At 49.1% G+C, this 24,429-nt stretch overlaps 1 protein-coding gene and 1 long non-coding RNA gene across 7 annotated transcripts in view; one reads left to right on the forward strand and one right to left on the reverse strand.

Annotated features, from left to right (window-relative positions):
• Positions 1–451: 451 nt before the first annotated feature.
• Positions 452–10,390, reverse strand: LOC102157139. Of its 3 annotated transcripts, none has more exons than XR_005373605.1 (5): positions 10,288–10,390; positions 8,889–9,049; positions 3,992–4,171; positions 2,591–2,818; positions 452–737 (listed from the first exon to the last, which is right to left on the reverse strand). It is a non-coding gene; the product is annotated as an uncharacterized LOC102157139 (long non-coding RNA). The 3 variants fall into 3 exon arrangements; XR_005373606.1 differs by lacking the exon at positions 10,288–10,390 and adding an exon at positions 9,985–10,277 and having other exon boundaries at positions 8,889–8,947; XR_005373604.1 differs by lacking the exon at positions 10,288–10,390 and adding an exon at positions 9,985–10,277.
• The window catches only part of SPTBN2 (spectrin beta, non-erythrocytic 2), a 38,494-nt gene continuing 23,719 nt past the window's right edge, over positions 9,655–24,429 (forward strand). Inside the window, exons 1-7 of one of the 4 annotated variants that reach the window (XM_038563797.1) lie at positions 9,655–10,114; positions 16,995–17,173; positions 21,614–21,765; positions 22,234–22,407; positions 23,200–23,291; positions 23,451–23,531; positions 23,856–23,971. In XM_038563797.1, the coding sequence (XP_038419725.1) occupies positions 17,017–17,173; positions 21,614–21,765; positions 22,234–22,407; positions 23,200–23,291; positions 23,451–23,531; positions 23,856–23,971 (772 nt within the window). In that variant the 5' untranslated portion in view covers positions 9,655–10,114; positions 16,995–17,016. Of the gene's footprint in view, positions 10,115–10,737; positions 10,782–16,994; positions 17,174–19,277; positions 19,649–21,613; positions 21,766–22,233; positions 22,408–23,199; positions 23,292–23,450; positions 23,532–23,855; positions 23,972–24,429 lie in introns of those variants that run through there. The other 3 variants (XM_038563798.1, XM_038563795.1, XM_038563796.1) reach the window with 3 other exon arrangements.

The following is a 24,429-nucleotide window of genomic DNA, read 5'->3' on the forward strand; positions in this document are numbered from 1 at the left end:
GCAAAAAATTCTCCCCCAAGACAATACTAGAGTTTGTATAGATGGAGTATTATTTTCTTCACCACTTTTCCCTATGTTTTCTTCCTCAACTTCTTAGATGACTTCCTGGTTTTCCCAGCTGACAATCCCCCCCCAACCCCCTAACTCCACCCCCGTACAGAGTCTGATTCCTCATCCATCAGTAGTAAGTTCCCAGGCCAACTGGGGAGATTTCATTTCATCCCTGTTAATGTGTAATTCCTACTCTTCCCTGATAACCAATAAAATCTATATCACAAAGCTTGTTCTACTGTCTAATTGGCTTTTAACTTTCTCTCTAGGCAGGGTTGGATGTCTTAGCTGATGTCCACTGTGTAGGAGGCATTCTTTGTGGCACAGAAGCTTTGGGAATGGAAAAAGCAGTGTAATCTGGTCCTGTATGATTGAGGAAACCTATTGATCCAAAGGCCAGATGATCAACTTTATTTGAAAGACAAATAGGCTAACTGGGAAAAAGATTCTGGGAAAAAGAGGACACTGGCTCCACATGTAGTCTTAGTTCGGTCTTCATCTGATTATAGTACTCTAAGGACTCTGCCAGGCATGCTGGTGTATGGAGTCTTTAAAGCTAGTAATATGCAGTCTTCGTGAAGCTGATTTTCCACTGATCACTGAGGTTGACTTGATTTCATCCATTCTAGCGTTACTTCTATTATCTTCTGTTTCTTCAACTTCCCTTCTCACCAGCTGAAAAGAGGCTGTGGAATCAAAATTCTAAAATGGTGAGGATGTCTGGATTCTTTTCCTGTTTTATCACTTACTTTTGGTGTTATGTTCCAGTTTTCCTCAACTAAAATGGGAAAATTATCCCAGGAATATAGTTTTAAAAAAAATCTGTGAAACAATTTGAGAGTCTTAGAATCTTTTTTTTTTTAAGATTTTTTTTTTTTGTATTTTTAAGTAATCTCTCCACCCAACTTGGGGCTCTGAACTTACAACCCAGAGATCAAGAGTTGCATGCTCTACCAACTGAGCTAGCCACATGCCCCTAGAGTCTTTAGAGGAAATCTTAGAAGTCATTTAATCTAGTATTTCCCAACCAGAGAAGTAGTATTTTTTTCCCAATTCATTTCCTTTATCCCCAACCCTCCTCCTGAACAGCCTCTTTGTACCTCCTTCCTCAACCCCTTTCTGGTATCCAAGGTAGAGAACTGACCTAGTTTGCACAATATATTTCATGTACTTAGGGTTGTGAAACACTGCCCTAATTCACCTCCCCATTTCATGTAATACTCATTCCAACAGTCCTGACAAATTGATATCTTGCTTTTACTTGAATACCTTATGTTGAGAAATTTGCCACCTCAGAAGCAACCCGTTCCAGTTCTGGACAGCAGTGGTTTGGTAAGGAGTTTCTCACTATATTGAACTAAAACTCCCCCACTGCATCTTCCACCCATTGGTCCCACCTCTGCACTTTGAAACCACAGAGAAGTCATCTAATCCCTGTATAAAGGACAGAGAGGAATATCCAGGATTGTTATTGTTAACTTGTCACAGTGTTTCAGACCTGGCCTGGATGATTGTATTACAGATGTCCTGTGCTTTGTATACTAGCTATGTTCCAAACACATTGTGTAAACCTAGCTGTGTGTGAATCAAATTGTTTTAGACACACTGAGAAGCCGACTGTCTAAAAGAAACCCTGTTATCCGTTCTTTCATAGACTGAAGAACTTTGTTGTGATATGAAGAACCTCCCCCATTAAACTTTTATGCAAATCTCAATTTTTATATGTTATATTTTACTTAAGGCAAGATCTGTCTGCATACAAAACAAGTAAAATCATGATAATAGCAATAGCTAATATTTATTAAGTACTAATTTGTGCTTCTCATGCATTAGTTAATTTCTTACCATAACTCCTTTAAAATTATCCCCTATTGGGGAGTCTGGGTGACTCATGGTTGAACGTCTGCCATCCCACTACCACCACCTGGGATGGAGCCTACATCAGGCTCCCCACAGGGAGCCTGCTTCTCCCTCTGCCTATGTTTCTGCCCCTCTCTCTGTGTCTCTCATAAATAAATAAATAAAATCTTTTTTAAAAATTAAATTAAATTAAAAAATAAATTCATCCCCTATTTACAGATGAGGAAACCAAAGTTTAGAGAAGTTAAATAACTGATACAAGGTCACACAATTAGAAAATGTTGGGATCCCTGAGTGGCTCAGCGGTTTAGCACCTGCCTTCGGCCCAGGGCATGATCCTGGGGTTCCATGACTGAGTCCCACATCGGGTTCCCTGCGTGAATAAATAAATAAATAAAATCTTAAAAAAAAAAAAAGAAAGAAAGAAAATGTTGGGCCTGAATTCCAACAAGGCCATAAGACTCCAGAGTCTTCTGTCTTAACCATCAGGAAGTTTCAGATGCCAATAATAATTGAAATGACTGGCTACATAGCTGTGGATCTCCACATCAGAGAATTAGGCTACAATACAGAAAACTGACCTAAAATGTTTACAGCTTCAAAGATGTACACTAAGTCTACTCATTTTGGGTTCTGGCACCCAAAAATCTACTCTTTGTAGGTTTCCCACACAACTCACATTTCTCAGTGCAATTTGATCAAGGAACTCCAAAGACTTCCCTTCAGCTGTTAGGATGAAGCAGATGCTGCCAAAATTTATTTCAGGCAGGTGGGTGTGATCAGACACTTTTTCAAAGGATTTGTGTATTCTCAGGGCTTTATGGTATCAGCTTCTTAGAAGAAGGAAGTGGTTCGTTACTGACAGGTGAAATCAAAAGTGGTGGAATCATCATCAACCAGTCTGCTCCTAGACAGGTTGAAATCATTCAAATGTGTTTTTAGGTCCAATTTCTAATGGTGCTTAGATTTGCAAGTTAAAAATAGTTGGGGAGGGATGGTCCATAAATAAACTGCTGTTTTGAATCCAAAATGGACAAAGATAAATGGATGTAATACTTCTATGTCCTCAAATCAGTTTCAGTTTCTCCAGTTTAGTCACCAACAGTATGCATGCATAACATTGTTCAGCTCAGAATGCACCCCTCAAGACTCCTAGAACCTCAGACTTTTCTACACTATATAAGGGAGCTCCAGGTAGTACTCTTCTGTCCTCTGTTCCCCTCCTCCACCATCCCCAGCATCAGAACACCCTGTTTGACCTGAGGCTTTATCTTGGTTCATCTGCAGACTTTTGCTTTCAAATACATGATCATTCTTTGCAAATCCTGTCCCCAGCTGGTGTTATACAAGCCTCCTGGTCCACAGTCATCAGGAAATTAGGTCAGTCCTTGTAAGACACAAGGTGGACTTTCCTTGCAAGTCCACCTTTCTGACCTTGACTTTGTACACCAGGCTTGTTTATAATCTCAAGTCACAGACCCAGGTGAGGACGTGCAATTTTCCTTATTTCTTAACCTAGCTCTACAGCCCCCATTTCTACTAATGGCAGAAAAATAACTTTGCCAATTCCAGACAACTCAATCTTTCCAAGTTTTAAACTTCAACTGTTTCTTTCTCCTGACAATGTTCCAGTTGGGGGTTCACATATCACTCTGACATCAGGGAAGGGTACCGAGGTCAAATGCCATCTTCTGTTGCTTTTGCCTCGCTTGGTCTTGGCCATTGGACTCCATTGCCACTGTACCTGCTACAGTGTTCCCTGGTGTGTAGATTAGAAAGAGACAGTGATTCCTTTATGAGGAGCTCAGTGGCTCCTATCTCAGCTCTTCCTAGTACTCCTGAGTCTTCAACTGGCTCCTGGCTTGAGCCATGCAGCCCTCAGCCTCTACTGTGGGGTTCACCTGCCACTCCACAGCAATCCCCACAGTCACTGGGCTCTCAGCTCATCATTACACTCCTCTCAGGGGCTGGGCACCAAGTAACTTTTCAAATTTCCCCCAAATGTCAAGTCAAATAGACTCAGGTTTAGGGAGTGAGAAGGCTGTAGGTAATGAAGAAATTCAATTTATCTAAGACCTACTTTGCCTCCAGAGGTGACAGTGCCACTTCTACTCTGTGGTAGCAGTCCCTTGTTAGCACAGGGAACTTTGAAATGCTTTGTCTTCTCAGAGTTCTAGGATCAGAATGGAACATAAGTCTCTTTTGTCTACTGTTGTTTGTGGTGAGCACAGAAGGCAGAGCCCAAAGATGCATCTAAACTCTTTTCCAAAAATAAATAAATAAATAAATAAATAAATAAATAAATAAATAAATAAATAAATAAAGCAGGCTTCTCGGCAGGCAAAGAAACAGACTCTTAACTATAGAGAACAAACTGATGGCTATTAGAGGGGAGGTGGGTAGGGGATGGGCTAGATGGGTGAAGGGTATTAAGGAGGGCACTTGTTATGATGAGCCCTGGGCATTGTATGTAAGTGTTGAAACACTAAATTTTACACCTGAAACTAATATTATACTGTAGGTTAACTAACTGGAATTAAATAAAAACTTGGAGGAACAATAAAAGAACATCTTCTCTGTATTTGATTTTAAAAGGTCTGGTTAAGGGGATCCCTGGGTGGCTCAGTGGTTTGGCACCTGCCTTCTACTCAGGGCGTGACCTTGGAGTCCCGGGATCGAGTCCCACATCGAGCTCCCTGCATGGAGCCTGCTTCTGTCTCTGCCTCTCTCTCTCTCTCTGTCTCTCTCATGAATAAATAAATAAAATCTTAAAAAAAAAATGGTCTGGTTAAGAATTCAAAAGCCCAAGACTTTGACCCTGATCTTTCTGTGTCATCCCTATGCAGAGGATACTGCATCTAGAAAGCACTTGCTGCTACTTAATCATGGGGGATAGATTCAGGGTAAAAGAAACAGAAACACATTGTTTGATATGAAAACATCTAGTTTTATCTTTTTACAAAAAGAAATCCCCTTCTCTCCCAAAGTCCTTTCTGTCATTCATTAAAATGTTGCACAGATATCTACATGTCTGCTCTACTAGGAACACAACTGTGAAATGAATGTGCTCCCTTTTCTCACAGAGTTCATAATCTAAGAAGGAACACAACCAATGGGCAGTAATAGTCACATGGAGTTCTGTCAGAAGGCCCCTGTCCCAGACTTGAAGCCCAGAGAATGCTTTTTGGAGGAAGTGACACCTAAATTTAGACCCAACAGACCAGTAAATCAATCCTAGGTAAATGGAAAAGGAAGAATTTCCCACAAAGAGAATACCATGTTCAAAATCCCACAAACATTGGGAAAGCTCCAACAGATTCCTTATGTCAGGATATAGAGCGTCAAAAGAGGAGTGGTGAGCAATGAGGGTAGAGAGGTAAGTGGGGTGTGTCAACTCCCTAAGAACTCTGGGCTTTACCCCCAAAGGCATTGGGGAGCCACTGAAGGGGTTTCCACAGAGGAGAGACTTGTCAGAATGTTGTATTAGAAAGATGCTTTCTGGGCACCTGGGTGGCTCAGTGGTTGAGCATCTGCCTTTGGCTTAGGTCGTGATCCCAGGGTCCTGGAAGGGGGGAGCCTGCTTCTCCTTCTGCCTCTATCGCTGCCTCTCTCTTTGTGTCTTTCATGAATAAATAAAAAATAAAACATCTTTAAATGATTTAAAAAAAAAAAAAAGATGCTCTGGCTGCAGAGCGGTAGATAAAGAGGCCCAGGAAGAATGCATAGAATTAGGAAAGAGCCTAGAACAAAACACTATTACCAATGGCAACAACACAATTAAGTGATGAGCAGAAAGGAACTCACAAAAGAAATAAGGGAGGGACCACAGGGGTTGAAGGAAAACCAGGACTGTGGCAACCATAAACCAAAAGAAGAAAATCCCAAGAGGCAGGCATAATTAAAATCTACCACTGCCAAGAGGAATAGTAAGGAGGCAATTGTAAATTAACACTGGATTTAGCAAGAGGATTCCTGAGGACCTTGTTGAAAGTAGCTACAGAGAAATGGAAGTTATATTGCATTGGACTAAATCAATTGCATCAGTGCCCATCCGTCTCCTTCACTCACCATCTGGTTCTGCACTGATGCTTTCCAGATGTGTATCGAAGTCCAAGTCTCCATTCTGAGCTGTGCACCCAGATGCACTTGCCCCTAAGTATGTCCACTTGATTGGGCCAAAGATATCACAAACCCAGCAGGTTCTGAGACCTACACTCTCTTCACCCAAATCCGGTCTTCTCAACTGGCTTCTCACATCAACATGCACACTCCTCTATTCCCCACATAGCAGCTGGAGTAATCTTTTAAAAATACACAGTAGAGGGGTGCCTGGGTGGCTCAGAGGGTTGTTTGTCCTCTGCTCAGGTCATGATTCCAGACTCCCGGGTCCGAGTCCTAGAATCGAGACCCACATAGGGCTCCCTGTTTAGTGGGGACCCTACTTCTTCTGCCTCTGCTCCTCCCCCTGCTTTGCGTGCTTGGGCTCTTGCTCCCTCTCTCAAATAAATAAATAAAATCTTAAAAAAAATACACAGTGGATCACTTCACTCCATGGCTTCAAATCCTTCGATAGTTTCCCAGGGCTCCCGAGGTGAAAACCAAAATTCTTTAAAGGACCTAGAAACCCCTGCATGATCAAGCCCTTGCCTATTTTCCCCAGCCAGAATTCAGCACATATTCCCTCTTGCCCTCTATTTTCCCTCCCATTACCCTTCTCTCCATTTCTTACACACACCATGTGCCCTGCTGCTTCAAGTCTGTCATCCACATGCTCTTGTGTCTCTGTAGCTACGAACATGGTTCAAGTGTCAGACGTCTGGTCTAGAAATCCCAGCTCTACCTCAGCCTGGTTACATGACCCTGGGCAAGACATTTCATCTCTCTATGCCTCCATTTTTCTCTTCTGTGGAATAAAGTTAATACTCACCTGTCAGAGTTTTTATAAGAATGAAATGAAATGATATGCATAAAGTGTTAGAAACATAATCCCCAATTAGTGTTAGTTACCCACTACTATTATCCTCTATTCTCAGGCTAGTTAACACTTGTCATGTTTCAGATCACAGCTCTAATGATCTGAGGGAGGTCCCCTTTGACATGCCCCCCCCCCCCAACTAGATTATGACGCTCTGTTAAATTCTTACCTAGCATCCTGAACTTTTCATTCGTTATACTTTGTAATTATATATCTAAGGGTGTTATTTTATTAATGTCTGTCAACCCTACCAGAATATAAGCTCCAAGAAGATAGAGACTGTCCATGTTACTCATCATTAGATCCCCAGATCCCAGCACAGTGCCTGACACATAAGCCAGATAGTTTTTGTTTAATTTTTTTAAAAGATTAATTTATTTGAGAGAGAGTGTGTGTGAGGGAGGAACAGAGGGAGAGGGAAAGAGAGAATCTCAAGCAGACTCTGGAGTGTGGGGCCTGATACAGGGCTCAATCCCTGAGATCATGACCTGAACTGAAACCAAGAGATGGACCTTCAACGGACTGCGCCACCTACGAGCTCCTAAGTCAGATAGTTTTTAAATGAATGTTTGGCTCAAGGAGAAGCAAGGTAGTAGAGCCAATGCATTCAAATCACTCAAGAATATCATGATCATAAAGGCAAGACGCAGAGGAGGATCAGGGTCTCTCACTTGTTTTTTAAGCTAGCAGATACTTGGCGCATGTTCAAATGCTGATGAGAAGGAGCCAGAAGAGAGGGAACTCACCAGAATGACTGAGAGCCATGAGACTGCCGGAGGGGATGACACTTCATGTAGGAACCAGAAGAATCAGTCTCAGACAGGAGAGACATCTCTTCCATGGTACAGGATGAAAGATGAACCCTGGGCTAGGTCTGGAGGTTTAGGGGCAGGACTTTCCACTAATCTTGGTAACATGAGTAGCAAATCTGGATTCTCCAGAGCAGCTCAGCACACTCTGTGGATTTCCTTCCATTCACTGTTGCAAATCATGTAAAAAGGAAGAAGACGTTTTTCCCCTCCATCATTGACTATACTGACGTACTACAGAGAAAATAATAAGTTTCCAAAACAACTGAGACCAGCCATCTCACTGTTCTCTTTATTGAGCATGCTTCCTCCCCAAATTGGGAAATAGTATGGTAAAATGATACTCTCCTAAAATAATAATGGCTGACACCGGTTGAGAGCTTTCTATGTGTCAGGCACCTGCAATCACGCATCTGATCCCCACCTATGATATCATTCTGCAGGTAAGGAACCTGAATCCCAGAGAGGTTGAGCAACTTGCCCCAAGTCAACAGCAAGTAGGCAGCAAAACTACTTTTAAAGCCAAAGAGTCTGATTCCAAAACTGATGCTTTTAACCACTCTGCTACACTCTCTCTAACAGAAGGGAAAGAACATATTAGGAATTGGAAGACCTGATGTCCCCACCATGAACTAACTCTGAACTTGGGCATTCACTTAGGTGTCTGAAGAACAGTGTGCTCATCAAGAAAATGAGAATGATAATGTTTACCCTACAAGGCTTTTTAAAAAAGATTTTATTTATTTATTCATGAGAGACACACAGAGAGAGAGGCAGAGGGAGAAGCAGGCTCCATGCAGGGAGCCCAACGTGGGACTCGATCCCAGGTCTTCAGGATCACACCCTGGGCCAAAGGTGGCACTAAACCACTGAGCCACCCGGGCTACCCATTACCCTACAAGGCTTTTTAAAGGATTATGAAATGCTAAAAATAGGAAATACTATATAAAAGATCTTGTTAGTATGCTGACCATAGACTTAATATTCTTGTCTCCTAATTGGGTCACAATCCAATAGCTGTTGTTGAGACCCTTGGTTCCCATAGCAGTAGAGCAGTAGTCGGTTGGGTGTTCTGGCTCCTTGGCAGATCAGCTGATTCTCATCCCATCAGCTTTAACATCCCTGGCCAAGGCTCCTTGATGACCAAAAACACACCTCATTGCTCCCTTCCCCCTGAACACACTCACTCTTACCCTTGGGAACAGTTGTAGTTTATGCTCTCCCTTCTCTGACTCCATTGCCTGAAGAGCGACTGTTAAAAAATAAGTAATAAATAAGCCTGAACTGTAGCTACTAGTGAGGCACACCTCAGAAGATCAATTTCCAGTCTGGTGGTGAAATCAGAATATCAGACCTAGAAGAGAAGTTCAAGGTCACCTTTTAGTGCAACTCCCTGATATCCCTTCCAACCCATTTTATAAACTAGGAAAACCAAGGCCAGATAGGTGAGATGATACAACCAGACAGGATTGGTAGCAGATCTTTTTTTTTTTTCCCCCTTGGAAATGTTTTCAAATAAGTTTAAAACAAATGATTTCACCCCGCCAAAATCCTAACTGAAAAGTGCTTCAATCACTTACAAATTTGTTTCAGTAGGTGTACCTTTTCAGAAAGGAGCAAAATCCTACAATTCCATTACCCGTAAATAAATAAAACCTTAAACCCAGTAATTCACACAAACCCTATCCTTCACATTGCCCTTACTTGGCCATTTCAGGCATTTCCCAGGTGGAAACAGGCCTGCATCATCAGAGACAGCACAATCTAATGGGTAAATTCTGATTGCTCTGTACAAAGCCCAATCTGTTTTTGCTGTGCATCTCCAAGCCTAGCCTCTTAGTCTGGAAGAACAGAACCTACCTCTCAGAGCTGGAGTGTGGGGTGGGGGGTGGGGGGTGTCACATGGGATAATGCATTTTTTTTTTTTTTGGATAATGCATTTTTAACGTGCAGGTGGCACTTTATAACTTTATTATTATTTGAGCATAATTCTTTTCTCTCAAGCAGATAGCAGTTCACCTTGCTTAATGACCTAAGACCTTGCAACCACTCAGATGCTACTAAACCAAGGAGAAACCCAGCTGTGCCAGGCCTAGAAATGTCCATCCCCACCCCCACTCCCTTTTAAGACAGTGAGTAGGACGGAATTCTCCTGGTTGATAAATGAGAGGAGCTGAGAAGGAGCAGAGAGAAGCTGCAGTGATGACTATTCTGAGAATCTGATCTGCGAGCAGGCGAATCTCCACCACGTAGACCATGGAGACGCTTTGGGAAAGAGAGCTGGCCTACCTGCCTGAAGGAGGATGCTCGAGAGAAGGGATGGATGAAAGCATTGCTTAAAGGGAGATGAACTGGAGGTGCCCACGGATGAAAATTTGAAAAGGAAACAGAAGCTGAATTTGGGGAAACCCTCCGGGCGGTGAGTGCCGTTAAAGGAAGGATTGTGTGTCTCAGGGATAGATTTGGGAGGAAAGGAGGAGTGGGGACAAAGGTGAGGGTCCTCAATCTGCGGAGCCCGAGCCCCGCAAGCTGTGTGGGGGGTACCCGGTGGCCCCGGGGTGACCGGAAGGCGGCATTATAGGGGGCACCCACGCGGAAGGTGGCGGGGGTCGGGAGCCGGCCGCAGAACCGCCGGAGTTCGCCCGGGGGAAGGTCAGCGACCCCGGGCCGGGGAGCAGCGCGGAGAACGGAGAGGGGCCGCGGTTGCCATGGCGCCGGGCGGGGAGGGGGTGATTCGGGCCCCGCCCAGAGCCCCGCGGGGCCGCGGGCTCCAGATGGTCCCGGGCCTCCCGCGGGAGCCGGCGGCCTGCGGCAGGGGGAGGCTATTGTCCTCCTTCCGCGCGCCGCAGTCCCGCCGCTCGCGCCCGCGCGCCGCCACGCGCCCCGCCGCCGCCGGCCCCGCGCGCCCCCCGCGCCGCTCGCGCCCCGTGACAGCGCCCGCAGCCGCTAGCCGTGCGCCCCGCCGCCGCCCCGGCCACCCGCCGCCGCCCGCAACCGCCCCTCGCGGCCAGGCTGCGGGCGCGGCGACCACCGGTGCGCCCCCGCCCGCCGCACTCCCGCCTGCCCGGCCGGCGCTCCGCACCGAGGTAGGTGCCGGCGCCCGGGCCCGCTTTGTCCCGGCGGCGGGGCGGCGCGCTTTGTGCGGCCGCGTGCGGGCGGCGGGGTTGGGGTCGGGGTCGAGGTCGGGCCCGCCGGGAGAGCCCGGGAGGGAGGATGCGGCGCCGGGCCCTCGCTTCCGCCCGGTCCCGGGGACAGGATGGAGAGTCATGTGCCAGCCACCCAGGTACCGGGGGTGGGGGTCGAGGCGTGGGGAACGCGGGCCTTTCCGGATTGGAGAGAAGAGTCTTGCAAGAGTTGAGGTTGACAAACGCGTTGAGGCATCGGGTCGGCGGTGCTCGGAGCGTGTCTGACAGCGCCCGCTGTTCCGGTCGCCGACGCTCCTCCGCCGAGCGGCCGGCGCTGATCCAGGTGCTGCGGACGCGCTCCGCCGTCTGTGCCCGCGCGTGCGAGCGCCCCGCTGCCTCTCGGGGGCTTGCTGGGGGCTTCCCTCTGGAGCCCAAGGGGCTCCTCCTCGCCTCTTCGGTAGCTGCTCCATGCTCTCCTTTATGCTTCCTCACGGTGCGTGTGTGAGAGGGGACACGGCTGGCGGTGGTGACCAGAACACGAGCTGAGGGCGAAGGGGGTGGGGAAGGAGCGGTGTAAGGTGTTTCCGTGGCCGGGACACCTGGACGGCTGGCTTAGAGTCGCCCCGCACAGAACTAGTGGGCAAGGCCTCCCCGCTGGGGTGTTCCGACCCCGGCACCACGGTGGGGCATCTACTGTCCACTCTGGCGCGGAACCACTTTCCCCCATCGGCCCCATGGCGTCGCATGCTCGGCTGCGCTGCGGGCTTGTCCCTTTACGAACCTGCTGCATTTGCTCTCCGTGGGTTGTTTCGCCCTCGAGCAGCCACAATTCTAGCGCTGGAGAGCCGGTCGGTTCCGGCAGGTATGGGCAGGGTATCCACAAACCAGTTTTCCTTGAAGGTGAAAGGGCCAGCGTTGAGTTCCAAGTGTGGGTGTTGGCTTCGGGTGCTGGACAACCTCTTGGCCAATTCCGAAGAGGAAAAAGTTAATATGGATCTTGGATTTGTCCCTTGCAAAAAACTGATGTAACCCGGCCATTACAGGCTTGGGGGAGAGGCACAGCAAGGGAGTGAAAATTAGTCTGAATAATTCTGTCCTGAGTGGAGGATTGCAAAGAAGATCAAACAAAAATTCAGTGCCACTCTTCAGCCTAGTCTTTAAGTTTGCTGGAGGAGAGTCGCTGCCTTTCACCAGGAATTCAGCCTTGAGGAATATGGGTTAGGGTTTTGTTTCTCCACAGGGGTCTCTGATTGCCCTGGGTGCATCTTTCTTATGCCCTCCTAGTTGCCCTGAGTTTGTCATCTCTTTTTCCTTTTACGTCTCTGCCAATCACTCATACTTTGAATCAAAAAAGACTTTTATTTGCCCAAGGTCCCCATTTCTTCTCATCTGTTATTCATCCTACTGTCATTTGTTCAATTCTGCCCCCACCCACCCCCCCATAGCGTCTCCGCCATCGTCCTTTCCTTCTTCCGCACATCTGTGATTTGCCTGTGGGACCAGCAGCTCTATTTGTCTCATTAGATCTAGAGTCCACTCCATCTTCATTTCCTCTCTCATTGCCTGAGGCTTCTGGCTCTTTGTGGGTCTTGGGGTCTCTCAGAGAAGCTATATTTGAGCTTAGCATTGGATAGAGCCTGAACCCCCCGCCCCCAGAAGCTAACCTCCAGTCACACTCACCCCTGAAACTTTGTGTCTCTTCAATCCTCATTGCTCCTCTAACCAACTCTACTCCTCCTCATCTTTGGACAACTGTGCCCTCAAAGTGTCGTCCCCAAAACACTACTTTAATATCCTCTGGGAACTAGTTAGAAATGCAAATTTATGAGCCCCACCCCAGATCTGCTGAATCAGAAACCCTGGGGTGGAGGGGGGGGGCAGGGCCCAGTGGTCTGTATTTTAATAGCTCTCCAGGTAATTGTAATTCATGCAAGTTTGAGAATCCTGGATCCCGAATTGAGGGTTTAACCCAGAGAGTCCTCCAGCAGAGGGTATTCTCCAATCCCATTTTATTCTTTCCTTGAGTTTTTCTCCGGCTCTAAGAATCAATTTGCTGGCAAAAAAAAAAAAAAAAAACAAACAAACCAGCAGCAGCAAGAAAAAAAGAATTATGGTTGAGTCATTCATTCTTTCTTTACTGAATACCTATTGTATGGGCTTGGAAAAGACAAACATGAGTAGGACACGGCTCTTGTCCTCAATGGGTTAAAAGTGGAGCAAGCAGAGAGACACATAAACAACTAAGCGTAATACAATGTGATGGGGGCAAATACTAGCTGCTCTCCAAGTGCTGTGGGAGCGCAGACGAGGGAACCGTCAACTCTCGGAGCTAGGTAAAGAATTAATCAGGAGCGGGATGTGGCCAGAGGAGGAATTAGGGTAAAAGACAGGCTCTAGCCCAGGATAGGATTTCTAGCCTTACATGCCAGCTAAAACGGGAGGAAACGGGAAGTGGGACAGCTGCTCTTGAGGATCCTCACGTGGCTGAGCAGAGTCTGTATCCAGCAGCACTTTAGGTGGAGAATCTAGCAGGACCCCAAGCTTGCAGCTGGTGGGAGTTGGCTTTATTCTAGCATGAACAAACAATGTAAGCTACTTGGGCCTGGCCTTGAGGTCAGTGGCTAAGAATAAGGTGCTGGTGAAACTGTAATCTGGATTAGCTGCTGTGCCATCCTATTGCCAGAGTTGGGAATCCATGGGGAAGAATAAGGTTGAGGATTCTAAAAAAAAAAAAAAAAAAAAGGTTGAAGATTCTCCAGCGTACAGAGAGACAGGGGGTTATGAGGCTGGTGGACAGGCACGCTAAAGAAATATGAGTATGGAGACCCAGATCATAGGTAAGGAATGACATAGAGCAGGATCTATGTAAAGAAACTCCATAGAAAACTATAGGAATCTAGAGATAGCAGCAGAGAATAGAGAACACAGAGTATCACCCAAAAGGCCAAGGGACTGCAGAGCCCAGATACGTGAAAACCAAAACTCAGAGCCCCGCAGAACCACCACACTAAACAACACCAGAGAGCATCATTCACATGCAAGTCCATGAAAACAAACTCCTTGGAGTCCCAACATGTGGTCCTATAGAGATCCATGACCTAAGGACACCGTGCCACCCTGGTTCCTTATCTGTATGACAGCATCCCCGGAAATTCAGGACACAAAGCACATGTGTCAAAACTCAGTTTAGCCAAAGGAGCATTTAAGTAGCTGAATTTCTATTTGGGAGGAGGAGAGATTCCTACTCCATACCTTCTCCTCAAAATTATGGAGAGGATCTAACAGCCAGACCTCACTGGGAGGTCTAGATCCCATGCCTGGGTCCCCATAGAGGAGGACCAGGTTGGATCACCAAAAGGAAGCCAGATTAAGATGTGTTTAGGTTTTGTGCAGTTGATGGAGCCCCAGGGAGACACAGTGGTTTGGAGACGGGGTCAGGCAAGCAGGATTTGAAAACCTCAGAGTGGGGATCCCTGGGTGGCTCCGCGGTTTGGCGCCTGCCTTTGGCCCGGGGCTCGATCCTGGAGTCCCGGGATCTAGTCCTGCATCGGGCTCCCGGTATGGAGCTTGCTTCTCCCTCTGCCTGTGTCTCTGCCTCTCTCTCTCTGTCTCTCTCTCTCTTTATGTCTATGAATAAATAATAAATTTTTAAAATCTTTAAAAAAAAAATGAAAACCTCAGAGGCTTTCAGAGCCCAGGGAAGTAAGAAAAATATGTGACATGGCTAGGAGGGAGAGAAAAGGGAATGGCGGGGCCTGTAGAGAACTGGAAAGTGCAGGCCCACCCAAAGGAATCCAAAATCAATCAGTTATTATTATTATTCAATTGTATTTATAAAGAAACCTCTATGCCCAACATGGTGCTTGAACTCACGACCTCAAGATCAAGAGCCACATGCTCTGTGACTCTTGACTGAGCCACACAAACACCCCCAAATCAGTTATATTTTAACAGCTTATTGGCCATAGTCTTGGGGGCAGGATTTAGTAGGTCTGTGACTCCTAATAAAAGGCAAAAGGGTCATGGAAACAGAAGGCTGGAGGGCATTGTATGTAGGTGTTTCTGCAGGGAGGTCTATGTAGAGAGAAAGTACTGGAAATGTCAATCCCAGAGCAAAGTGTGAGCTGGCTACTGGTGAGGAAGCCTGGACCTGAAGGGCTGAGAGAAATGGAATTAGTACAGGTCCTGGGGTTTGGGCTGCTTCCCTGTTCAGTGCCTGCCTATATTAGATGACTCTAGTTCAGGTCACACCTTGCCCACAGCACTCTGCTCAGGGTGACTGAATTCTGCCCTAGAATTTATTTTTATATAAATATTTACAGAGTAAATTCAAAGAATCTGTTGGAGATTAAAAGAAATGATGGATTTTAAAATGAGAAACGTGTCCCAGGCTAGTGGAAATTAAGCTCTTTTTCCTATTACAGGGAATGCAAAGCCCAATTTAGGAACCTTAGACCTTAGTTTCCTCACCCCTCATTAATGCTACTCCCAGGGAAACTTTGCCTGCTCTCTCTTTGAAAGAAAGGGGAGGGGCGGACAATCCTGGCTTCCTGGGGGTCAGGGTCAGGTTCAGCTTCATGGAACCAGTTAATGACAGAAGCCAAGCTCTGCTTTTGTGTGCCAGGGAACACACCTTCCTACCCTCCCACAACTCACCACCCATCCCTTCCTCTTTTCCTAAACTACACACGAGGTTCTCCTGTCCATCTTTCCAGAGCCAGAGACTGCCAAGATGATAGCCTCCGCCCTAGGAAGTAGCTATGTCTACAGAAAGACTAAAATGTCTTTGTGTTTGAGAGGTGCTAGGAAAATTAGAAATGTAGAATTGAGATTCTAATAAAGTTACAGACTGGGCCCCCTCCATTCCCTTGAATGGCTGCTGAATGGTGAATTACATGAGAACTGTGGACAGTAGAGGGTTTTTAAAAATCCCTAGCAGCTAATCTAAAATTTATTTGTTAGTTTTGAGAAGGACAAAGTTTGCATAATGTAGAATCATGAGTAGAGCTGGCAAGCATGTGTGGTCCTAATTTCAGTAGCCTGGGCCCTAGAAGGGAGCCATGGGTGCTGAAATGTCCCAGGGAGCTCTGAAGGGCTCCAGGAGATTCGAGGCACATGTAAATATTGTGATTAAGAGCTTGTTCCCCAAAGTCAGAAAGAACCTCTCTTTAAAATTCAACTCTGCCCCTTCCAGCTGCGTGACCTTGAACCATGACTTAAGAGGTGGAGTTTCCTGGTCAATGAACCCTTGCCCCTTAGGGGGTGTGATGAGGCGATGCATGTACATAGTAGGGACACATATCATAGCTGACATTTTTTTTAAGATTTATTTATTTATTCATTTATGATAGACATAGATAGAGAGAGGCAGAGACACAGGCAGAGGGAGAAGCAGGCTCCATGCCGGTAGCCCGATGCGGGACTCGATCCCAGGATCACACCCTGGGCCAAAGGCAGGCGCCAAACCGCTGAGCCACCCAGGGATCCCCCTCATAGCTGACGTTTATCTAGCACCTATTAGGTATTCCCTTGTTCCCTGTGAGAAACAAAAGGAAGCAAAGGAGGGAGAACCATACTGTGTCCTCCTCTCAATTCCTGGGCACTTTGTCTATACTTACCTAAGGGCATCACAAGCTTCCTGGTGTATTATAAATGCATCTTAGCTCGAGAGCAGGATTAGGGTCTTTTCATCTCAAATCACCTCCTGGGGATAGGAGATCGTCTCGTGTGGCGTGGGAGCTCCGAACAGTTTGTGGAACCACGAAATCAAAGTTTATACTCATTATTGCTCATGGGGTCCCACATCTGCTTGTGTGTTTCCCTGGCCTGTGCACTGCTGTCCTGAGCCATGCCATTTGTTAGCCATCGTTAACACTTTTAGCTCCCAGCTTTGCTCACTGTCCGTCTCTGCAGCCCTTCCTCTCTGCCACAGCACTTTGAGGCACTCCTGCCTTTCTGTCTCACTCCACATTTATCTCTTGGTGTCCTGTCCCTCTACTTCCCCACCATGGCTTCCCTTCTCCCACTAAGGTCTGATCTCCATTGATGAACCAGTCTCAGCCTTTGGCCCTCAGGAGAGCGGAGCAGATCTAGGGCAAGAGGAGAGAAGGACACAGTGAGTAGTGGGCTCAGTGGTCCTGAGATGCCCCTCACCAGCCATGTTCCCCCTTGCAGGAGCAGGAGGCCACCTGCCACCATGAGCAGCACCCTGTCACCCACAGACTTCGACAGCTTGGAGATCCAGGGCCAGTACAGCGACATCAACAACCGCTGGGACCTGCCTGACTCGGACTGGGACAATGACAGCAGCTCAGCCCGCCTCTTTGAGAGGTCTCGAATTAAGGCCCTGGCAGGTGAGGTCCGGGGAGGGCCAGAGGACATGCTGTGGAGTCTGGGAAGATAAGCTTGTCAGGGAGGGTCCTCCAACTTCGTGGGAAGACCAGCTTTCTCTCTAAGCTGCCAGCTGACCCACGTTACCCCCGCAAGCCCCTGGTCCCCAATTCCAGTGCCAAGAGTAAAGTTCATACAATCCAGAATGTTCCCCAGCTTCCCTTCCCCCGAGCAGAGGGCTCAGCTCTGCTCTTCTATGTCCTGAGTCATGGTCCTTGACTCTTTCATACTTAGTCCCTGCCATCTCCACCCACCCCTCCCTTACCTTTCATCCCCTTGTTGGGTCTTCCTTGGTTTTCTGTGTCACCTCTCACACCTGTTCTCCCTCCCAGCCCATTATCCTCCCCGCTCCCTCCCCACCTGTTCCTTCCACCTGCTGCCGGTTCCTCCCTTTATCTCCTGTACCTGTTCCTCCCTTTATTTCATGTACCTGTTCCCTGAAGCGAGTTCCCTCCACCCGCTGCTGGTTTCTGCAGCCGCCCATTCTCCCGAGTTTGCTCTCAACCCACCTCGGCCCCTGCCCTACCCTCAGGCCTGGGCTCTTCCCTCAGCTTTTCTGAGCACAAACAAACCCGTCTGACGGGCCTCCCTGCGTTCCGGGGAGGAGTTGTCATGGCAACAAGAGTACAGCTGCCACCTGACACCACCAGCGGCTGGCGTGGGGCTGAATCACCCACACACCCTAAGGCCACCCGCCCCGTCTGGCTTCCCTCCTCCGTGTCCCACCCTTGTCTCTTCCACCGACCTTCTGTCCCCCCAGCCCAGTGAGTGGGAGAGACCACAACTGCTCCTCCCCATTGGAAGCAGTGCCCCCGGAATGAGTGGGTGGCCTTCTGGAAGTAGGGAGACACTGAGGGGGTGGTTCCCAAACCAGGCAGCAGTCTTTACAGGATCACCCAGGGACATTTTTACAAATACAGACTTCCAAATACAGACTCCTAGACACATTGAATTAGGATCTTTGGACCTATGGTCCAGACATTAGGATTTTTAAAAAGCTCTCCAGGTAATTCCTCTCAGGCAGCCCAGCATCTGAGGACCCTTGTGTGGTGGCCTTAGCTGTGGGAACCCCTTGTCATGTATTTTCTCCAGGACCTCTCTGCCCTTCCGATTGAGTCTTTAGGCTGGATTGTGAAACAATCATATCAGTGTTTCTATAGATGAGAGAAGACAGAAGAGTGGGTTGTGGACAATGTCACCTGAGAAAAGTTTCCCTGATACCCTGGTTTGGGATGCATGTTGACCCTAGAACTGTCATGTTGTCTGTGTGCACATGCCACATGATACCCAGGACTGTCACCATGTCTGTGCACACATGACACATGCCACCTTGAGCTGTCATTTCTCCACCAGCAAACTGGGCTCTCCCGAAGAGGCTTCTCTGTATGGACTTAACTTAGCACTACGCCTTGCACCAGTAGATGCCAAATAAATACTGAATGAAGACAGGAGAGAGGCAGGAGTAGGCTATAAGGGGCATGAGCTGAAGCCCAGAGAGGGGTCGGAAGAGAATGTGGCAGATGTCCCAGCAGTGGGTTGTACTGGGGGCCAGGAATGGCCTGTCTGAGGAGGGCTCGGTGAACCAAGTGGCAGGAAAGAGGCCGGAACTGCAAGTGCTGGCAAACAAGTAGGGAAGATTCGATCACCTGTGTCACAGATAAAGAGTATTTAAGCAACCGCCTGGTACGGTGGCCGGCACCTTCTGAGCTGGTTTTGCCTCAAGGATTTCTCTTTTCTCTGCTCTCCGAGCTGGGGACCAAAGCTCACGTCCCGAAGGCGGACCTCCCAGCGCCACCCCAAGATGGGCCATCCTTGTCCCACCTGCAAGCCTTCGGGAAGTGGGCGTTTGCGTTGGGGCCCGCGCGGAGCAGCTTCGGGCCGGAGGGGCGGGTCTGCAGGCGCTGGCAGTTCGGCGCTCGCTCCGCAGGGCCGGGCCCGCCTCCGCCGCCGGCCCCGCCCCCCGCCCCCCGCCGCCCCTCCCCTCCCCTCCCCTCCCCCTCCCCCCTCCCCGACACCGTCCGACCTGTTTGTCGGGAGCCGCCTCCGCGTCCTCTCGCCGCAGCCAGGTGTGCTCTGCCGACGGGCCCCGGAGCTCGGGCGCTCGGCCGGCCGGCACTCGGTTTCCCCGGCTCCGCGACACGTTCCCCGCCTTGGAGCCGACTCCCCGGCGGCAGCCCACGCTCGGGACCCCGGGGCTCCGGGACGGACACGGGCAGGGCATGGGCGCCGGGCCCCGGCCGCGTGAGAGGCAGCGGGCGGCATGAATGGTAACGGGCTGAGCCGGGCGCACGGGCCCGGCCTCAACGGGGCGGGCGACTTTTACTATGAGGCGGTGGCAGGGGCTCAGAGCCCGGGGGGCCCCCTGCTGTCGCCAGCCGCCTTCATCAACCCCGCTCAGTACGCCAGCGTGCTGGAAGGCCGCTTCAAACAGCTGCAAGGTGAGCGGCCGCCCCGGGCCCCGACGGAGGAGCCCCCGCGGAGTGTTGGGAGACAGTGTGCAAGGGGAATAATTAATTACCAGAGGCCAGAAAATGCCTCGTGGGTGCTGACAGAGTGGGGAAAGGCTCGGGCCCCCTGGAAGCAGGACAGTGAGCGTGGTGGCAGCGCCCAGGTCAGCACACGGGGAGGCTGTCACCACGGAGGATTTGGAGATGAAGCACCTGCTGGGACAGCTGTTAAGCCAAGCAACCCAGGGCTTGTCCCTGTTGCCCTGGGTTTCTGAGTAGGGGTCTAAAGGTGTGGAAGGAGCAGTGTGTGTGTGTAGAAACCAGGGACTATGTCAGAGAGAGTTGGTGCAGACAGGTTCAGGTGTAGAGCAGGTGTATGTTCATCCTGGCAGCAATATTTCAGTGAATTCCTGGGACCCACTGTGGGGTTTCTTTTGGAGGGAGGTGCCTGTGGATGTTGTGGACACCCTGTAAAGCTATGCTTTATCTCTGGTCCTTGGCTTTGCCCAGTTTCCTCCTAGCTGCCACTGATTCTACATCTTCCTCTTATTCTACCTGGGGGCCAAAATGGCCTCACCCCTGTGCCCCTGGCATCACGATCCAGTGATGGACGATGATCTGGGCAATCCCCAGCCCAGGCAGGGCGCATAGACCCTGAAAGGAAGGAAGCCCACAGAGCAGGGCCCTGCCAGTGCAGTTGTCAGGACCCCAAGTTTCGCTCAGGTTCAGGGGTTGGAGGTAAGAGAGACAGTAGTAGACGTGGGTGTGTCATTATGTTTAATGGGTGAGGTGCATAGGAATGTGAAATTCAGGGACGAGTCTTTTTGATTTCTGAGATGCTGTTGCCCAGAAGGGAAACAAAAGTGACTCTTCAGACTCCAGCCACTTGGGTTTCGGGGATCACACTAGGCTTCTCTGGGGAAAACAGACAGAAATTTGAGTGGCCAGAGCAGCTTCTGATGGCCTGAGCCTCTTCCCTCACTTTGTCATTTATAATGTCTAAAATCTTAATTTTTCTGTGGAACCTAAAAAGCATGCACTCAGCAGCAGCTTCTCCTATGCAACGGACCGGACCGGGCAGCAAGGCATTTCCTCCCTGTCCTTGAGATCTGTGCCTAACTCTGCCTGTTTTACTCCCCACTGTGTTTCTTAGGCTCAGTGATTTCCCTATTCCCAACTTTCAAGATTGTTTTCCTTCTTAGCATTGGAATGTTGATGTCCTAGGACTGAATCCCATTGCAGCAAATTGAATGAACCCACCCCACAAATAGAGGAGCCCATCTTTCCTTTAAATTATCCCAGGAGAGCAAGCTGACTCAAGGAGGCTTAGAGCCTCTATAATGTCGTGTCCTTCTAATGACCACTTGGAAGAGCTGCTGGTGTAATTTAAGTCCACGCCCTGTCCAACAGCGAAGAGAACAGCCACACCTCCTGCTGCTCCTGAGCAGCTCTGGGTCTTTCCTTCGGGTTAGATCATGCCTGGATAACTGTAACTCATCAAGGAGTAACTCATCATGTGTGCCAGGCATCTTACGTACATAGTCTTGTTTAATCAACACAGTCACGCGTTGAAGTAGAAAGTCAAGTAGTATGCCTGGTTTATAGATGAAGACATGAGTCTCTGATTAAGTAACAGTGTTCCTCCACTGTTACAGGGCATCCCCGATCCCAAATCCCAAGCCTTCCCCTCATGTCTCACTGCTTCTAACTTCTCTCATCCTTTCTTCTTGAAGCCCATTTGCTCATTTATATCTTTACCCTTATGAGCTCATTCCAATTTCTTTATTCCCTGCTTTTTAAGTTAGAGATTTTCATCTCAGGCATCTTCCTTCCAATCCTCGTTCCCAGACCTCACTTCTGGGGTCTTCCCCCCAGGCCCCCAACCCCATCCACTGGTGTTTAGAAGCAGGTGAACTGTACTTGAAGGACAGAAATGACCCCATGTTGCCGCCACAGATGAGCGGGAAGCCGTGCAGAAGAAAACCTTCACCAAGTGGGTGAACTCGCACCTGGCCCGGGTGACATGCCGGGTGGGAGACCTGTACAGCGACCTCCGGGATGGACGTAACCTCCTGAGGCTCCTCGAGGTGCTCTCGGGAGAGACACTGGTGAGCTGTGGTCACAGAGGGAGGAGGGAGCCCGAGAAACAGTGGTTGAGGGGACAAGCTGGGAGGCACCCTCAGAGAGAAGAGTGACAGCACAGAGCGGAAAGTAGTTGGCTGCCCTCTGGTCAGAGGATGGTTTCATTCTGAGAGGTTTTGCTGCGTGGATTAAATAGGAGCATTGCTTCACGGAGACAGGAACAGTGGCCCCATTCAAAACATTTCCTTTCCCACCCACTCAGGGTGCAATTAATTCCCTTGGGAATCTTAATCTGCCCAAGCCACCTCTGGAACCTCCGCTTTGGCTCTGTGAACTTTGGCCCAGCCTTGAGGGCTGCTTCTGTGCTCCTGGGGGTGGGGATGGGGGTGGGGGAGATGGGGAAGGTGTGCAAAGCAGGGCCCTGGGAAGGCTGAGAGGGAAGGAGGAGGGGGCCCACAGGGCCCCATGTTGTCATGTCTCCTATCCCTCAACAGCCAAAGCCCACAAAAGGCCGCATGCGGATCCACTGCCTGGAGAATGTGGACAAGGCTCTGCAGTTCCTGAAGGAGCAGAAAGTACACTTGGAAAATATGGGCTCCCATGACATCGTGGACGGAAACCACCGTCTGACCCTTGGGCTGGTCTGGACCATCATCCTTCGATTCCAGGTACCTGGCACAGCGCCATGCAGAGTGTGCTTCACACCTCAGTGCAAGCGCTTCATGCCTCAGTGCTGTACACGTCATGATCGATAAAAACATGCTATACATGGTATAGCAGTTTGTGGTTGCTGTGATATCCAGGCACCAGATCAGGGGACCCTCCTCCTTAAATGGGATAGAGATCAGTGTGCGTATTGTCACACTTCTGTGGCAGGTTCCCTGTGGCCTGGTCTGTTACCTGGCCACATGTAGTAGGGCCGCATGTTGGTCCACAGGGGACTGGAGATTTTACACATTGGACCTTCACCTCCTGCTCATTGCTCCACTCCTCTGCCTCAAACTCCGCTTGCCTCCCTAAAACAGTCCCCCTACTGCTTCTTACGCTCTGAGCATAGGCAACCCAACGTCCTGATACCATCACATCCCAGTTGTCCCCTGACTCCCTGGGTGTAACCTCTTCTGCTCCTCCCAGCCCTGAGAGAGCTCCATCAGCGCCCCCTTTGAAACCCAGCTCTCAGGAAGCACTCACCCCTCCACACAGTTCCCCGCTCCAAGGAGCCATCCATCATCCTTTGCTTTGAGACTCTTCCACTCTTCTGACTTCTGACCCATTCTGCTGCCTCAAGTCCTTTTGAACTGATGTTTTGTGGTCACTATTCCAGAATGAAAGGGCCCCAGGCTCTGTCCCTGCACCCCTATTATAGGAACCTAAAGTTCCTGCTGTGTACTGCTGAGTATGTTCAGTAACTCCAGAAGCCCCTGTTTAGGGAGTGAGGACTTTCCATCTTTCCTTCTTAGATCCAAGACATCAGTGTGGAAACAGAAGACAACAAGGAGAAGAAGTCAGCCAAGGATGCCCTACTGCTGTGGTGCCAGATGAAGACCGCAGGGTGAGGCTGCCCAGGGACTGTGGCCTTGGAGGGTTGGAGGCACCAAAGCTGTGCGGTAAAGGAGGGATGGTCTCCCAGAAGCACCAGCTGGGGATCCATCCTTGAGTCGCAGACCAGGGCTGGGCCCTACTCACTATTTTTCCTGGTCTCTATTTATAGGTATCCCAATGTCAACGTGCACAACTTCACCACCAGCTGGAGAGATGGGCTGGCCTTTAATGCCATTGTGCATAAGCACCGGTGAGCTGGGTTAGCGAGCCTGCCTGAGCTCCTGCTGGATGGGTTCATGGCCTAGGGGTGCATAGATGCATAGACGAGCCATGAGATGGACTACACAGCAGTTATGAGGAGTGAACATCCAGACAAGAGCTGGGATGTGGGGGCACCACACTACATAAAGGACAGTGATGGGAGCCAGAGGGTTGGGGAGCAGTGGGTGTGGGTTTGGATTGCCTGGTTCTAGACAAAATGGAGCTGGTGACAGGGATAAACACAGGGGTGACTTTACTTTTCTTCTTTAGGAGCTTATGTGCTGTTGATACTTTCTATATTCCCTCTGTACAGGCCAGATCTGCTGGATTTTGAATCGCTGAAGAAGTGCAACGCACACTACAATCTGCAAAACGCTTTCAATCTGGCTGAGAAGGAGCTGGGGCTCACGAAGCTGCTGGATCCTGAAGGTGGGGCAAAGTGATGTAAAGAAGCTGCTGTGGGATAGAGACAGAAGGCAGATGAGTGGGTGCCAGGGGCTGAGGGTGGAGGGCGGAGAGGTGACTGGACTGCTAATGGGTAAGGGGTTTCCTTTGGGGCTGATGACAATGTTCTGGAATAGATCATGATAAGTGCTATACAGCCTTGTTAATATACTTAAAACTGATGAATAGTATGCTTTACAGGGTGAATTTTATGGTACAAAAATTATATCGCCCCCCAAAAAAATTAGGAAGGGGGCAGTCCTGTGGCAGAGAGAGCCCTGAAATGTGGTTCTATGCCAGCCCCATCATGGAGCAGCTCTGTGACTTAAACCCAGTTACTTAGCCTCTCTGTGGCTCATTTTCCTTATCTCTAAAATGAGAAGATTGGTCTATGTGGTCTCTAAGAGCCCTTCTTTTTTTTTTTTTTTTTAAAGATTTTATTT

This window comes from Canis lupus, chromosome 18, assembly GCF_011100685.1.
Source record: "Canis lupus familiaris isolate Mischka breed German Shepherd chromosome 18, alternate assembly UU_Cfam_GSD_1.0, whole genome shotgun sequence".
Classification (NCBI taxonomy): Eukaryota; Metazoa; Chordata; class Mammalia; order Carnivora; family Canidae; genus Canis; species Canis lupus.